This window comes from Haliotis rufescens, unplaced genomic scaffold, assembly GCF_023055435.1.
Source record: "Haliotis rufescens isolate VD_foot unplaced genomic scaffold, xgHalRufe1.0.p SCAF_13, whole genome shotgun sequence".
Taxonomy (NCBI): domain Eukaryota; kingdom Metazoa; phylum Mollusca; class Gastropoda; order Lepetellida; family Haliotidae; genus Haliotis; species Haliotis rufescens.
In genome coordinates this window covers 35,541,217-35,556,368 of record NW_025963813.1, presented here as the reverse complement: position 1 = coordinate 35,556,368, position 15,152 = coordinate 35,541,217, and the positions used below count along the sequence as shown (strand labels likewise).

Sequence of the window (15,152 nt, the reverse complement as noted above, 5' to 3'; positions counted from 1 at the left end):
TCCCGTTAGTCGCCTTTTACGGCAAGCATGGGTTGCTGGGGATCTATTCTTCCCCGAATCTTCACGGGTTTGTTGTCTGTGAGAACCTCACCTTTGCTGGTGGGTTTCAGCAAAGTGTTAAAACATTACACATTAATCTTTTCAATCACGTTGGGCTTTCCTTTGATATTAAGTTGACACACAGTGATGTAACTAACATTTGGAGTTCAAAGTGGTGTTTGACTCAACTCACCAAATGTAATTGTGACTAAGATGGAAACTGACAGGAGCAACATATTCTTCAATATGTTTTTACACAAATAATTCGACGTCAACACCATCCCGGGCTCCAGACGTTCCCAAAGTTTTTAGGGTTAGATGCAGGATCAGGAGGAGGGAAAAGAGCGGGGACCATCTGCTTCCGGTACTCATCAATCCGAGCTCTTAGTTTGTCAACAATGTCCGGCATCTTTGCTGCCAGGTCGTTATGCTCAGTGGGATCCTCTGCAGGTGGAGAAGGGAATACTTATTAAAAAAACTGATTTGCTTGTACATAGATGGTTGACATGTTTTTGAATAAACACTTCTCTGATGTGATCAATATTGAGCAAGTCCCAAGCAAATTAATTTGGGGAAATGGATAGGTATTCTTATTCTCATCACCTACCACGTATATTGTACAGATGCACTGGACTATCTCCTTCAACATATATGGTGGTTTCATAAATATCGTTCTGTGTCCTGTTCATAGGCTCGTGCCAGCCATCAGGTCCACCTGGGTAGCCCATTATTAGCTTGTAGTCTCCAACCCTGTCAACAAACAGTACCACACAAGTTCACGTCTTTTCAACTGCGGGGGCACGGGTGGCCCTGTCGTCTGTGACGCCGCGATTCGCTGTGCAGAGTTTAGCACGCCAGAAACCTATGATTGTGGGTTCGAATCCCGGTTCGCCCCAATTATGTTTCTAGGTTTGTCAGCACCATACCCGTGCTCGTGGGTTTCACCGAAGTTGTTAACGTCTGAAACCTGCATTACTTCGGGCTTTACTCCCACATTAAGCTGACACGCCGTTATATAACTGGAATACTGTTAAAAGCGGCGTTAAACCAAACTCACTCACTTTTCAACTGCACACTTTGTAGTTAATAATATATATTGTCCGGTATTAAGCAATGTTAGAGAGCACTATGTAATGAATTACAATAGTAAACGTCCAGCTCTCGAAGTCGTAGGTCGCAAGTTATACAAAAATAGTGTTCGTTCCTTGAGTGCATAAAGACGGATGTTACAAAATATGTTTGGTAACTTAATACCTTATTCCAGCATGTCCTTCCGTTGCAGGCTCAAAGTCGTCCAGATTGTATATGAACTCGGTCCTTGACGACGGAAGACCATTCCTGATAGAATCCCAGTGGCTTATACCGTCGATTGACGTCTCTACAATATTGGTGGATTTATCTCACAAAAACGTGAACGTAGAATCGTCATTTCAAATTTATAACATCGTCTGACAATAATCACATTTTCTCATCTATTCTTCGGGATAGAATTAAAAATAAACATTCCCAAATTGGAGATAGAGGTGGTGATGATATGGACAAGCGTAACAAGTGCGTGCGGCTGAAATGAACACATTGCAGACCCGTAAAGGTCCGGGTAGATAGATCTTCAGCAACCAATGCTTGCTGTAAAAGGCGACTATGCTAGTCGTAAGAGGCGACAAACGGGATCGGGTGGTCAGGCTCGCTGACTTGGTCGATACATGTCATCGTATCCAAATTACGTAGATCGATGCTCATGTTGTCAATCACTGGATTGTGGTCCAGATTATTTACAGACCGCCGTCATATATCAGGACTATTGCTTAGTGCAGCGTTAAACCACAAACATATTGCTGTCGGAGACCTCCGTGTAAATCAGATTTAGAACTAATCTCTTGCAACGCATTCTTGTCATAAGAAGGGACTAATTGGATTGAGTGATGATGCTCGCTTACATGTCATGTTATCCCAATTGCTTACATCGATGATCGCGATATCAACACCGGATTGTCTGGTCTAGACTCGACTATTTACAGACCGCAGTCGTATAGCTGGAATATTGTTGAGAGCAGAGTTAAACTACAAACCAGGAAACAAACAAATCTAAGAAGGGTGTCCTTATTACCAGGAGTTCCTCCAGCTGCAGACACCAAGGTGGGATTCCAGTCTACAGCATGCATCATTCTGTAATATAATGGATCTGTGGTTACATGTGTGTTAGTATTCTCAAACTGTCAAATCTCATTAACCAAACATCTTTAACTCAGAGGAACATTAATCGCCGCTTCATCTCCTTTGACAATATCAACATTCCTCTCATTAATGTACGATATTAAGTTCATGAACCTACAAACCCATTATAAGTTGTCTTGGTTTTCTTTAGTCCGGTGCCATACATGAAGGATGCCCCCCTCGTGCCTCCCTCCCAGATTGTGTGCTTCCCTCCTCTCAGAGGCCAGTTGCTGGCATAATCTTCAACAGGACCGCCATTCTGGAGTGATATGGTATTGCTCACACTGAATGAGTGAATGAGTGAGTGAGTGAGTACGGTTTTACGCCGCTTTTAGCAATATTCCAGCAATATCACGGCGGGGGACACCAGAAATGGGCCTCACACATTGTACCCATGTTTGGAATCGAACCCTGGTCTTCGGCGTTACGAGCGAACGCTTTAACCACTAGGCTACCCGACCGCCCTTCACACTGAATGATTCAATATGCAGCTATTACTCTGCACATAATAAGGAAGTGTAACTGATCTCTAAAATCAGATTGTTCTTTAAAACCAATAACATTAAACCACTGCCATTGGGGTACTTGTATGATAACCGGTGATTGACTATGTACATATAAACAACCTTTTTTATTCCTGTTTTTTTTCGGTTGATGAATTGAGAAGATTTTTCTTACATCAGCTGTGAACAGAATGAGTGTGTTTTCAAACAACCCTTTCTCCTTCAGCGCCCTTGTAACGTTTCCAACTGCTTCGTCGAGGGCAGACACCATTCCTAAAAATATGTAACATCAGCATATAATTCTGTTATCATGTAAGCATTTGTTTAAAGAAAATATGTTCACAGTTTAACATGGTTTCTTCACCAAGACATATAATACTGACTCAGAGACGAAAAGTCCGCGTTTAATCAGCTTAGTGACGAGTAACAAAAAAAGTAACACGTACCATCTTTTGACTTCATTTGGAATGGAACCTGAGCTTATGATCTATCCACCACACCACAGAAGTGGAATGGGGAACACGTGTAATTATAGTTTGAAGAAATTTAGAGTACCTGAATATGTTCTTCGACCTTGGTTTATCACATTTGGATACATGTTGAAGTACTTTTCGGGAACCTGGATATAATAAGACAGGCGAATAATATCATGAAACGGCATGAGTCTTGCAGCAACTGGCATGTCGATTGATTGTTGCAGCTATTTCAACCGAGAGATAATCATTTAAGCCCTTTGGAGTTGTTTCCTCCAGGCACATATTCACAGAAACTAAAATGAATGTTGTACATACACTCTTCAAAAACAGAAACGCACAGGTAGATTTTTAGAAAATTTAATATACCTAATAAAGTCGATATATTTGAATTAATATCATAAATACAAATATGACATGTTTGAGCTTGATAGGCTTACGAATGCCATAACTTGCACGTGCAGTTTGCTTTACAATTTTCCTCCATGACATTTTTTAACGAGTGTGAATACAATGAAGTTTAAAACATTGCAAGTCGACAATGGCTGCATCTTGACGCACCATTTGTCGAATATCAGGCCACCAACATTTTCCAATAACATACATCCAGTTTATATAGCGGATTTTTTGCGTAGTCATGTTCAATGAACTACATACTACCTGTGCGTTTCTTTTTTTAAGTGTATTGTATTGTATTGTATTGTATTGTATTGTATTGTATTAACTAGACTTGCCCAATTCCTTTTGGCTATTATATCACAACATACACATCTGAACACAAGTGCACCCCTCAGTCTGTTTATCTAATCCCAGAATACCACTATTTGCATTCAATGTAATCTAGTAAGAGGACTATCTCAATGATTTTGTTAGAAATAGTTAAATATGCACATTTTGCCTCTAATGTAATTTGTGAATACACTACCTTACCTCAATTGGAGCATGTACATTCTGATAGGGCAGGTACATAAACAGAGGCTGGGAAACGTTGTGCTGGTGGATGATGTCAACAGCTTTCTGGGCGAATGTATACTGAAACAGAGCGACAGAATGAGTACATCATATGTATTTAATACATTCAATAAATTACTCTTACCTTTGTATTACATATGTCTCGTATTACGTTATGCAGGTGCACCCAGCCATCATGTTTTTGGAGCAGTGTAAACCTGTTCTCACTATTCTATCACCTAACTTCAATGGCCAGTTCAATAAACCATTAAATATTATCGACGGCCACTCATTCTTTTAAATAAAAAGCTTGTTTCCCAATGTGAAATAAAGTTATGGATTAAGACACCCCAAACGCTGGACATTAAAAAGTATCACATTAGCACAGATACGCATCCTGTTTCATTACAAGTCTGGAACATTTTAATTATTTTAAACATTACCATCCAATCGATATATTTAACTTGTTTCGCCGATGTTTTGAAAGTTACTCACAGCTGAATACTCTCCCTTGTAATCCCAAGCGGGAAGTTTGTTATCTCTGTAGTCTAAATATGCACCTAAAAATCAAAAAACAAAAATCAAAGAAAACTGATATCCACAAAATAGGTACATATATCACATCTTTCTCTATGAAATTATTGCATGCAGCAGTAGCAAACGTTTTAAGACATTCATAAATGACATACTTCATCAATAAATAGTGAGTGAGTTAGATTTCTTGTTGCACGCCAGTCACAAAGCAACATGACGCAACACGCCGTGATATAACTGGAATATTGTAAAAAGCGGCGTTAAACCCAACTCACTCACTCACTCATAACCCTTCATGACCATGAATACAATTAGAAGGTCCATCCACATGCGTTTTAAGCACACATGCATCAATACCTGTGGTACATACTACATACGAGACATGGCTGATAATTGTAAGCGTATAAGGATAACTGTTTTCTGAAGTTCATTGAGTTCATCAGTACCAATTTAGGTATTCACCATGTTTTGCATAAGTTCCAAAATATATTGGAAACATCAGTTCTGGAAGACAGCTTTTAAGATCCAAATAAAGGGACACATTAAACGAGAACCTTAAACCCATCAGTGAAAATGGTTCCACCTGGTGATTGATAATGTTCCTGATTGTATATGAATGACTTTATGATATTTGCAAGCGATCCTGAGTAATTTCTCCTACTTCACTAACTTCCACCATGTCCGTTGTGCTGACATGTTGATAACGAATCATTGTTGACAACAGTGATATGTGGTTTGATGCTGATCCAAGTGATGTATGCATGGTCTACTATGCAAAAGAGCCCTCACTGAAATAACTCGAAGCTAGTGGCTTGTTTGAATGGACTTTAGTGATATATTGGTATATTGGTAGTTGTGCACTTGCCCTTGCCGCCACAGTTCGGTGTGCAGACATGTAAAGAAAGAGTTTAATAGAAATGGTCTAAACTAGTGATTAATTGGACTGGTTTTAATGGTGTTTAGTGAGTTGGTAGTGATGTACTTGCCCTTGCTATGATTGAAGTAGTCCTCCGCTGCACTGTAGTAGCCGAAGAACGTATCAAACCCTCTGTACGTCGGTGTACACTCCCATTTGCAGAAACCCAGGTGCCATCTTGAAAACATCACAGAAACTTTGGGGGTTGATTGGTTGTAAAGCATATGTTGTTATATAGCCGTGCAATGTATTGTTAAACAATGTTGTAATTGCCTTATATTGTTTCTACTAAGATTCAGTTGAAGTTCATAACACTGTACTTTGACATTGGTTACGAAAAGTCTTGTCAGGAATACACTCTAACCTTATGTAAGCAGTCATGTGGAAGTTTCTATTTTTAGATGTATTGGGTCAAATGTATTCTTAAATAAGACCAGACTGTAAAGACCATTATGAGTGAGTGAGTCTTAATGCCGCTTTTAGCAATATTCCAGCAATATCACGGCGAGGGACACCAGAAATGGGCTTCACACATCGTACCCATGTCGGGAATCGAACCCAAGTCTTCGGCGTGACGAGCGGATACTTTAACCACTAGGCTACCCGACCGCCCTAAAGTACATTATGGAAGAGATTTAGACTAATCACTTTCACCCCGGATATAAAGCCTCCGTCTATTTTGTAAGCTTGACCACTGTTGCTGCTTGGTGGATATTATTATCATTGTCTCTATTTCTATAACCACTGCTTTTATGTTTTATACCGCCATTGAATTCGGTACTGCCACCCTATTGTGTACTACGTAGTAGTTGATTAGCAGTGATTTGTATTGATTTGTAAACCGAACCTTGTCACAATCAATTTATCGATTCATATCGAACAAAGAATAAATTCATTATGATATAAATTTATCTATACTCATAAAAAAGTATGTTAATATGAAGTATAAGAACAAAAAAATAGTGTTTCGGACAAACATGCCGAACAAGTACGTTTATGCCAAACAGTTTCTGTAGATTGCAAGTACCGCACACAGTGTCACATCCGTGCGTAGGGTGTTATTCCTGATTTTGACATCTTCAAGGATTGTCGATTAATCTCTGTGGACCATATTTTTGTCAATCGTATTTATTCTGCTTATGATACGGTGGTGATATACTTGATTTCATTCATTTCTTGTGCATAACCTAACGATGCGCTGTCTGCAACACACGGAGCGTCTACGGGGTATTTGCATAGAGTGCAGTCGCCAATATATTCAATATGTTTAATGTTAACTAACTGTTCATTAACTGTTCTAACAGACTATAGAATTGTAACCAACAAACCCAAAATGTTAAACGACCCACCCCATTATGTTAAACGACCCACCCCATTAAAGCCGGCCCTGGTCAACGCCATGAGTACAGGGTCGATTGGTCTGAAACCAGGCTCTTCGAAACTGAGCTCAAACGGAGAATCAAATTGCTGCAATCCTTCATCAGGCTACTGGAGTACGAGTTACAGGTCAGACGATTACAAATCGTCTACATGCAGCTCATCTCCATGCTCGATGGCCACGTGTTGAACCGCCCCTTACAAAACCTCATATTGCCAAAAGACATCAATGGTGAACACAGCGTCGAAACGAGGGTTATCGTCGCTGGTAACGTGTCATGAGTCCCGATTCACTTTGTACTTCCTTGATAGGCGTGGTCGTGTCTTTCTACGTCGAATTTAACGTGAAGCCAGTGTCAACCTAGGACGTCATGACAGATTGGCGGTGGATTGGTTATGGTGTGGGGTGGCATCACTATGAATGACCGAACCCCACAACATTCTGACACCCATTTCTGGTCCTGTTTGTAAGGCGTGTGGGTCAACGTTTTCCCTTTCAGTACGACAACGCCCGTGCTGTCCTTGCAGGAATGGTGAGTCCTCGCTTCCAGTAACACAAAATCCATAGAATGGTCTTCAAAGAGCCCAGACGTTCCCCCTTTGAACACACCTGGGTCATGGTAGGGAGACGTTTGCGTCTACGTCATAGGTCGCTTACCACGTTGGCTGAACTTGGCCAGGCGCTTCAAGAGAGGTGGGAAAGACTCCCTCAAATCGTCATTGGGAGACTATTTTCAGGTATGCCTCATCGAGTGAATGAATGTTTGACAAATCGTGGCGGTATGACGCACAACTGATCCAAATTGGTCAACTTTGAAATTTCCCATTTTACCTGTATGGTCCTCAAAGAATGCCCCCGGTCATACCATCAACTATCATACTTTACTACCGGTTGTAATATGTTTCAAATCGGTTCATTATGATCATACAACTATTACTGGAGGCTAATATTTCTTACAATTTTGGAAACGTTAAGTTATTATTGAGTATCCCCTACTTTCTTAAGAGTATACTTTGTTTTTTAACGTGGACTATGTATAGTGTATAGTTCATACGGATTACACAATCAGATGGGCAATATCGTAATCTGTAGAAGCAGTTGTTTTATAATGTGTTGCTGGACATACTTGCCGACCATATGGGTAGCATAGCCGAGTTTCTTCAACTCTTGTGGCAGGAAGGTGTAGTTGAGGGGCACACATGCGGCCTGAACGTCGCTCAGAACTCTGTGCTACAATGTGAAATTTAGAAGAAAGACCCAATTCCATGCAACAGAGAAACATTTCACATAAAATTAATAACACTCTTGGCTAAGGGGAATTGTCCCCCATCCTGGTCATATTGGTCAACAGTGGCAAACTTATTTGCAAAACTTTCACATCATTAATGTTAAATATGTTATGCTCAACATGAATCTGATTTTATGTCGAAGAGGAAACATTTTACTTCACTCACCTGCATGCCCACCTTGAATGGAAACATTCCACTCATGAAGGCCGTACGAGACCTGTAAATCATCATTGCGCAAAGATCAGCCGACAATATTGAACATGCTCATATCAATCTCATCCCAAAGATCCTTATTTTAAAATAGTTATATTTTTCAAGATTCAGAATTCAAGGCAGATAATTCTAAAAATATATTTGACAATTGAAACCTTTACGGCATATACTAACGTTTGATGTTTTCATGAGACATTGGTTGAACTTGTATACGATTGTATAAGATGTATGTTTGAGTGATATTAAAGGAATGATATTTACGGGCTGCAAAAAGGCTGGACATATGCGCTCTCAAAGATGATCCCCTCTGTAGCAAGTTTGTCGATGTTAGGAGTCTTCATGTTTGGGTTTCGGAAACCAACATCGTTCCATCCTTGTTGCAGTAAATGGTGACATGATATGATTTGGATATGTATACATCATTGAAGAGTAAAATAGAATAGTATTAACAGTACAGTATTTCTCTATATGTTTACTTTGGATGGTTGCCTTCCGTGTAACACACTCCGGTTAAATCTTCTTTAATATTAAAACTCAGAATCATTATGAGTGTATAAACTCAAGGTATTGTAAACATTCATCATGAATGGTCATTTATGCCTAACATACTGAATGGGATCATGTATCACGTTTTTCTACCATAACAACTGCAAGAACAACCACACTCGATTTTAATACCAGGCATCAATACACCAGAACGGCATAAACTTAAAACAAACATAACACCGGAAGTCATATGCCACGTGACTGTCGGACAATGTGTCGCGAATCGGTTCGATTCATGTGAGGAAATCCCAGTTTTCGAACTTACAAACTATGTCTTTGTTTATGGAATGAAAACACGTTTCGTGCAATATGTATTTGCAAATCTTAATGAAGAGAATCAGTCATCGAGTTATAGACAATTATTATTGCCTATGAAGGTTTACATGTTTTAATCAAACTTATTTGTGTGTGTTAAGAGCCTGTGGCGAATACGCAAATTTGTCAGGCATTACGATTCTAGTCAATAGATATGCTATATCTGCTGATGTATGTTAATATCTTGTAGAGACCTATCGTATGACCCTGTATGAAAATGTGATCATCCTGCATCAGTACATAGGCACTTTATCGATGAAGAAAACATGCTCACCTAAATCATCTGCAACTATGAAGACAATGTTGGGGCGTTGTGTTGCCGCACAAGACACAAGAACCGAGAGGAACACAATAATGAACTTCTCCATTTCCACGGTCATACAGAAGTGATAACACCACAGAGGTCCTTGTCACATTTACTAGGTGACCTTCGCCCGCTTATCAGGTAGATTGATATGAACATATGCGATATGTGAACATTGATAGTGATAGGAACTAAAGTGTTTCAACACGTCAACACTTAATTCATATAGATTCCAAATGGCTCAGACTGGTACGGGTACCACTCCATGTCTGAATTCTGATTATTTTGTCTTACATGTCATTCTCGGTCCACCTGTGCCAAGCGATCACAGTTCTAAAACTGTAATCTGTTATGAGGTGATTTCCAAATTGAAACCTAGAGTCTGCTTATCCTGGCTCAAAGAAGTTAGACGTAAAGGTGCGTGCGAGCGTGCGTGCGTGTGTTTGTGTTTGTGTGTGTGTGTGTGTGAAAGACTAATCACTTTCACCCTGGATATAAAGCCTCCGTCTATTTTGTAAGCTTGACCGCTGTTGCTGCTTGGTGGATATTATTATCATTGTCTCTATTTCTATAACCACTGCTATAATGTTTTATACCGCCATTGAATTCGGTACTGCCATCCTATTGTGTACTACGTAGTAGTTGATTAGCAGTGATTTGTATTGATTTGTAAACCGAACCTTGTCACAATCAATTTATCGATTCATATCGAACAAAGAATAAATTCATTATGATATAAATTTATCTATACTCATAAAAAAGTATGTTAATATGAAGTATAAGAACAAAAAAAAAAAATGTTTCGGACAAACATGCCGAACAAGTACGTTTATGCCAAACAGTTTCTGTAGATTGCAAGTACCGCACACAGTGTCACATCCGTGCGTAGGGTGTTATTCCTGATTTTGACATCTTCAAGGATTGTCGATTAATCTCTGTGGACCATAATTTTGTCAATCGTATTTATTCTGCTTATGATACGGTGGTGATATACTTGATTTCATTCATTTCTTGTGCATAACCTAACGATGCGCTGTCTGCAACACGCGGAGCGTCTACGGGGTATTTGCATAGAGTGCAGTCGCCAATATGTTCAATATGTTTAATGTTAACTAACTGTTCATTAACTGTTCTAACAGACTATAGAATTGTAACCAACAAACCCAAAATGTTAAACGATCCACCCCATTAAAGCCGTCCCTGGTCAACGCCATGAGTACAGGGTCGATTGGTCTGAAACCAGGCTCTTCGAAACTGAGCTCAAACGGAGAATCAAATTGCTGCAAGCGTTCATCAGGCTACTGGAGTACGAGTTACATGTCAGACGATTACAAATCGTGCTCGATGGCCACGTGTTGAGCCGCCCCTCACAAAGCATCATATTGCCAAAAGACATCAATGGTGAACACAGCGTCGAAACGAGGGTTATCGTCGCGAGTAACGTGTCATGAGTCCCGATTCACTTTGTATTTCCTTGATAGGCGTGGTCGTGTCTTGCTACGTCGAATTTAACGTGAAGCCAGTGTCAACCTAGGACGTCATGACAGATTGGCGGTGGATTGGTTATGGTGTGGGGTGGCATCACTATGAATGACCGAACCCCACAACATTCTGACACCCATTTCTGGTCCTGTTTGTAAGGCGTGTGGGTCCCTTTCAGTACGACAACGCCCGTGCTGTCCTTGCAGGAATGGTGAGTCCTCGCTTCCAGTAACACAAAATCCATAGAATGGTCTTCAAAGAGCCCAGACGTTCCCCCTTTGAACACACCTGGGTCATGGTAGGGAGACGTTTGCGTCTACGTCATAGGTCGCTTACCACGTTGGCTGAACTTGGCCAGGCGCTTCAAGAGAGGTGGGAAAGACTCCCTCAAATCGTCATTGGGAGACTATTTTCAGGTATGCCTCATCGAGTGAATGAATGTTTGACAAATCGTGGCGGTATGACGCACAACTGATCCAAATTGGTCAACTTTGAAATTTCCCATTTTACCCGTATGGTCCTCAAAGAATGCCCCCGGTCATACCATCAACTATCATACTTTACTACCGGTTGTAATATGTTTCAAATCGGTTCATTATGATCATACAACTATTACTGGAGGCTAATATTTCTTACAATTTTGGAAACGTTAAGTTATTATTGAGTATCCCCTACTTTCTTAAGAGTATACTTTGTTTTTTAACGTGGACTATGTATAGTGTATAGTTCATACGGATTACACAATCAGATGGGCAATATCGTAATCTGTAGAAGCAGTTGTTTTATAATGTGTTGCTGGACATACTTGCCGACCATATGGGTAGCATAGCCGAGTTTCTTCAACTCTTGTGGCAGGAAGGTGTAGTTGAGGGGCACACATGCGGCCTGAACGTCGCTCAGAACTCTGTGCTACAATGTGAAATTTAGAAGAAAGACCCAATTCCATGCAACAGAGAAACATTTCACATAAAATTAATAACACTCTTGGCTAAGGGGAATTGTCCCCCATCCTGGTCATATTGGTCAACAGTGGCAAACTTATTTGCAAAACTTTCACATCATTAATGTTAAATATGTTATGCTCAACATGAATCTGATTTTATGTCGAAGAGGAAACATTTTACTTCACTCACCTGCATGCCCACCTTGAATGGAAACATTCCACTCATGAAGGCCGTACGAGACCTGTAAATCATCATTGCGCAAAGATCAGCCGACAATATTGAACATGCTCATATCAATCTCATCCCAAAGATCCTTATTTTAAAATAGTTATATTTTTCAAGATTCAGAATTCAAGGCAGATAATTCTAAAAATATATTTGACAATTGAAACCTTTACGGCATATACTAACGTTTGATGTTTTCATGAGACATTGGTTGAACTTGTATACGATTGTATAAGATGTATGTTTGAGTGATATTAAAGGAATGATATTTACGGGCTGCAAAAAGGCTGGACATATGCGCTCTCAAAGATGATCCCCTCTGTAGCAAGTTTGTCGATGTTAGGAGTCTTCATGTTTGGGTTTCGGAAACCAACATCGTTCCATCCTTGTTGCAGTAAATGGTGACATGATATGATTTGGATATGTATACATCATTGAAGAGTAAAATAGAATAGTATTAACAGTACAGTATTTCTCTATATGTTTACTTTGGATGGTTGCCTTCCGTGTAACACACTCCGGTTAAATCTTCTTTAATATTAAAACTCAGAATCATTATGAGTGTATAAACTCAAGGTATTGTAAACATTCATCATGAATGGTCATTTATGCCTAACATACTGAATGGGATCATGTATCACGTTTTTCTACCATAAAAACTGCAAGAACAACCACACTCGATTTTAATACCAGGCATCAATACACCAGAACGGCATAAACTTAAAACAAACATAACACCGGAAGTCATATGCCACGTGACTGTCGGACAATGTGTCGCGAATCGGTTCGATTCATGTGAGGAAATCCCAGTTTTCGAACTTACAAACTATGTCTTTGTTTATGGAATGAAAACACGTTTCGTGCAATATGTATTTGCAAATCTTAATGAAGAGAATCAGTCATCGAGTTATAGACAATTATTATTGCCTATGAAGGTTTACATGTTTTAATCAAACTTATTTGTGTGTGTTAAGAGCCTGTGGCGAATACGCAAATTTGTCAGGCATTACGATTCTAGTCAATAGATATGCTATATCTGCTGATGTATGTTAATATCTTGTAGAGACCTATCGTATGACCCTGTATGAAAATGTGATCATCCTGCATCAGTACATAGGCACTTTATCGATGAAGAAAACATGCTCACCTAAATCATCTGCAACTATGAAGACAATGTTGGGGCGTTGTGTTGCCGCACAAGACACAAGAACCGAGAGGAACACAATAATGAACTTCTCCATTTCCACGGTCATACAGAAGTGATAACACCACAGAGGTCCTTGTCACATTCACTAGGTGACCTTCGCCCGCTTATCAGGTAGATTGATATGAACATATGCGATATGTGAACATTGATAGTGATAGGAACTAAAGTGTTTCAACACGTCAACACTTAATTCATATAGATTCCAAATGGCTAAGACTGGTACGGGTACCACTCCATGTCTGAATTCTGATTATTTTGTCTTACATGTCATTCTCGGTCCACCTGTGCCAAGCGATCACAGGTCTAAAACTGTAATCTGTTATGAGGTGATTTCCAAATTGAAACCTAGAGTCTGCTTATCCTGGCTCAAAGAAGTTAGACGTAAAGGTGCGTGCGAGCGTGCGTGCGTGTGTTTGTGTTTGTGTGTGTGTGTGTGTGAAAGAGAGAGAGAGAGAGAGAGAGAGAGAGAGAGAGAGAGAGAGAGAGAGAGAGAGAGAGAGGCAGACAGACAGACAGAGACAGAGAGTGTCAACCCGGACCTTATTTTCTTTAACTTAAGGTCCGACCATTTAGTTAGTTTATGGGGTGTGATGTTTGAAAGAAAGTTTAAGGACAACATTTATTGTCAGGGTAAAAGCCACACAGAACATGATATAGTTGGCCCTTAGCATTTGTCCTACTGGACATTTGAAGCAGTTATTGTTTGCGCATGGTTTTTGACCAGTGTAATGCAATTCTATATTTTGATGTGTAGGATATGTTCCTTTTGTTTTAAGACTTGCCTTGCCTTTCCATGTATTTGTGACGAATGCTACCGGTGGGGGCCTATAGGCTCGAACACTTTTTCCCCGAGACCTTTTATATCATCACTATTTGATAGTGATTCATATACACATGCCGGTAATAGAGTAGTGAGCGTATAATATATCCTGCTTTTAGCACCTGATTGTTGAAAGGCTTTTGACGCTTTTATTGTGATGAGAACGTGATATGATGCCCACTCTATTCTACCTTGTGTACGTTTAGGACTGACACATATGTGTACACTACTCTAAACTGTTAACATTTTAAAACTGTGTTGATGAAAGTTGAAAAGAAATATCTTGATCCTTTTAAAGTGAAAACATGACAATGACATCATTTACTGACTTCTGTTTATGATAGACCTGCAGGCACCCCTACAGGAGTCACACTTCAATGTTATCTGAGCCAAATCCGAAATCAAAGCCTTGTTGTATCTGATGTGCCAACATGTCCATGACCTATACACTGCAGGCGAAAGGCAGGTTCAATGATGCGATCAGATGTGAAACTTTATGAAGCGACGACATGCGAAACATAATTAGAGACAAGTTGAAACAATGAAATATTTCATGTCCGTGAGATTAGTTTAAACCTGGACTTTCTCTGAACTATCAGAATAATTGGAATTAGACTGTCACATATTATCGTTAATATTGTCAACAAGGTTTGGGGGCGGGGGGGGGGGGGGGGGGGGGGGGCCCAGTCGTCTAAGGCGCCGCGATTCGCTGTGCAAAGTTGCGTCCCTTGGGCACGCCAGAAACCTATGATTGTGGGTTCGAATCCCGGTTCGCCCTGATTGTGTTTCTAGGTTTGTC

At 40.0% G+C, this 15,152-nt stretch overlaps 1 protein-coding gene across 2 annotated transcripts; it reads right to left on the bottom strand.

Annotated features, from left to right (window-relative positions):
• On the bottom strand, window positions 1-13,603 carry LOC124117738 (arylsulfatase B-like). 2 transcript variants are annotated; one of them, XM_048394481.1, is made up of 14 exons: window positions 13,474-13,603; window positions 12,600-12,711; window positions 12,291-12,342; window positions 11,963-12,066; window positions 5,701-5,807; window positions 4,676-4,740; window positions 4,160-4,261; window positions 3,312-3,375; window positions 2,932-3,029; window positions 2,376-2,512; window positions 2,147-2,205; window positions 1,294-1,417; window positions 647-789; window positions 1-483 (listed from the first exon to the last, which is right to left on the bottom strand). In XM_048394481.1, the coding sequence occupies exons 1-14, from the start codon at window positions 13,577-13,579 to the stop codon at window positions 311-313; spliced, it is 1,446 nt and encodes a 481-aa protein (XP_048250438.1). In that variant the 5' UTR covers window positions 13,580-13,603; the 3' UTR covers window positions 1-310. The 2 variants fall into 2 exon arrangements, with proteins under 2 accessions (XP_048250438.1, XP_048250437.1); XM_048394480.1 differs by lacking the exons at window positions 11,963-12,066; window positions 12,291-12,342; window positions 12,600-12,711; window positions 13,474-13,603 and adding exons at window positions 8,135-8,238; window positions 8,463-8,514; window positions 8,772-8,883; window positions 9,646-9,800 and having other exon boundaries at window positions 2-483.
• Window positions 13,604-15,152: the final 1,549 nt, after the last annotated feature.

Coding starts and splice junctions, on each gene's coding strand:
- LOC124117738 (XM_048394481.1), bottom strand. CDS start 13,579: ATGACCGTGGAAATGGAGAAGTTCATTATTGTGTTCCTCTCGGTTCTT. Junction 5,808..11,962: donor GCTACCCATATGGTCGGCAA/GTATGTCCAGCA, acceptor GATGTTTTCAAG/ATGGCACCTGGGTTTCTGCA. Junction 3,030..3,311: donor AGGTCGAAGAACATATTCAG/GTACTCTAAATT, acceptor ACATATTTTTAG/GAATGGTGTCTGCCCTCGAC.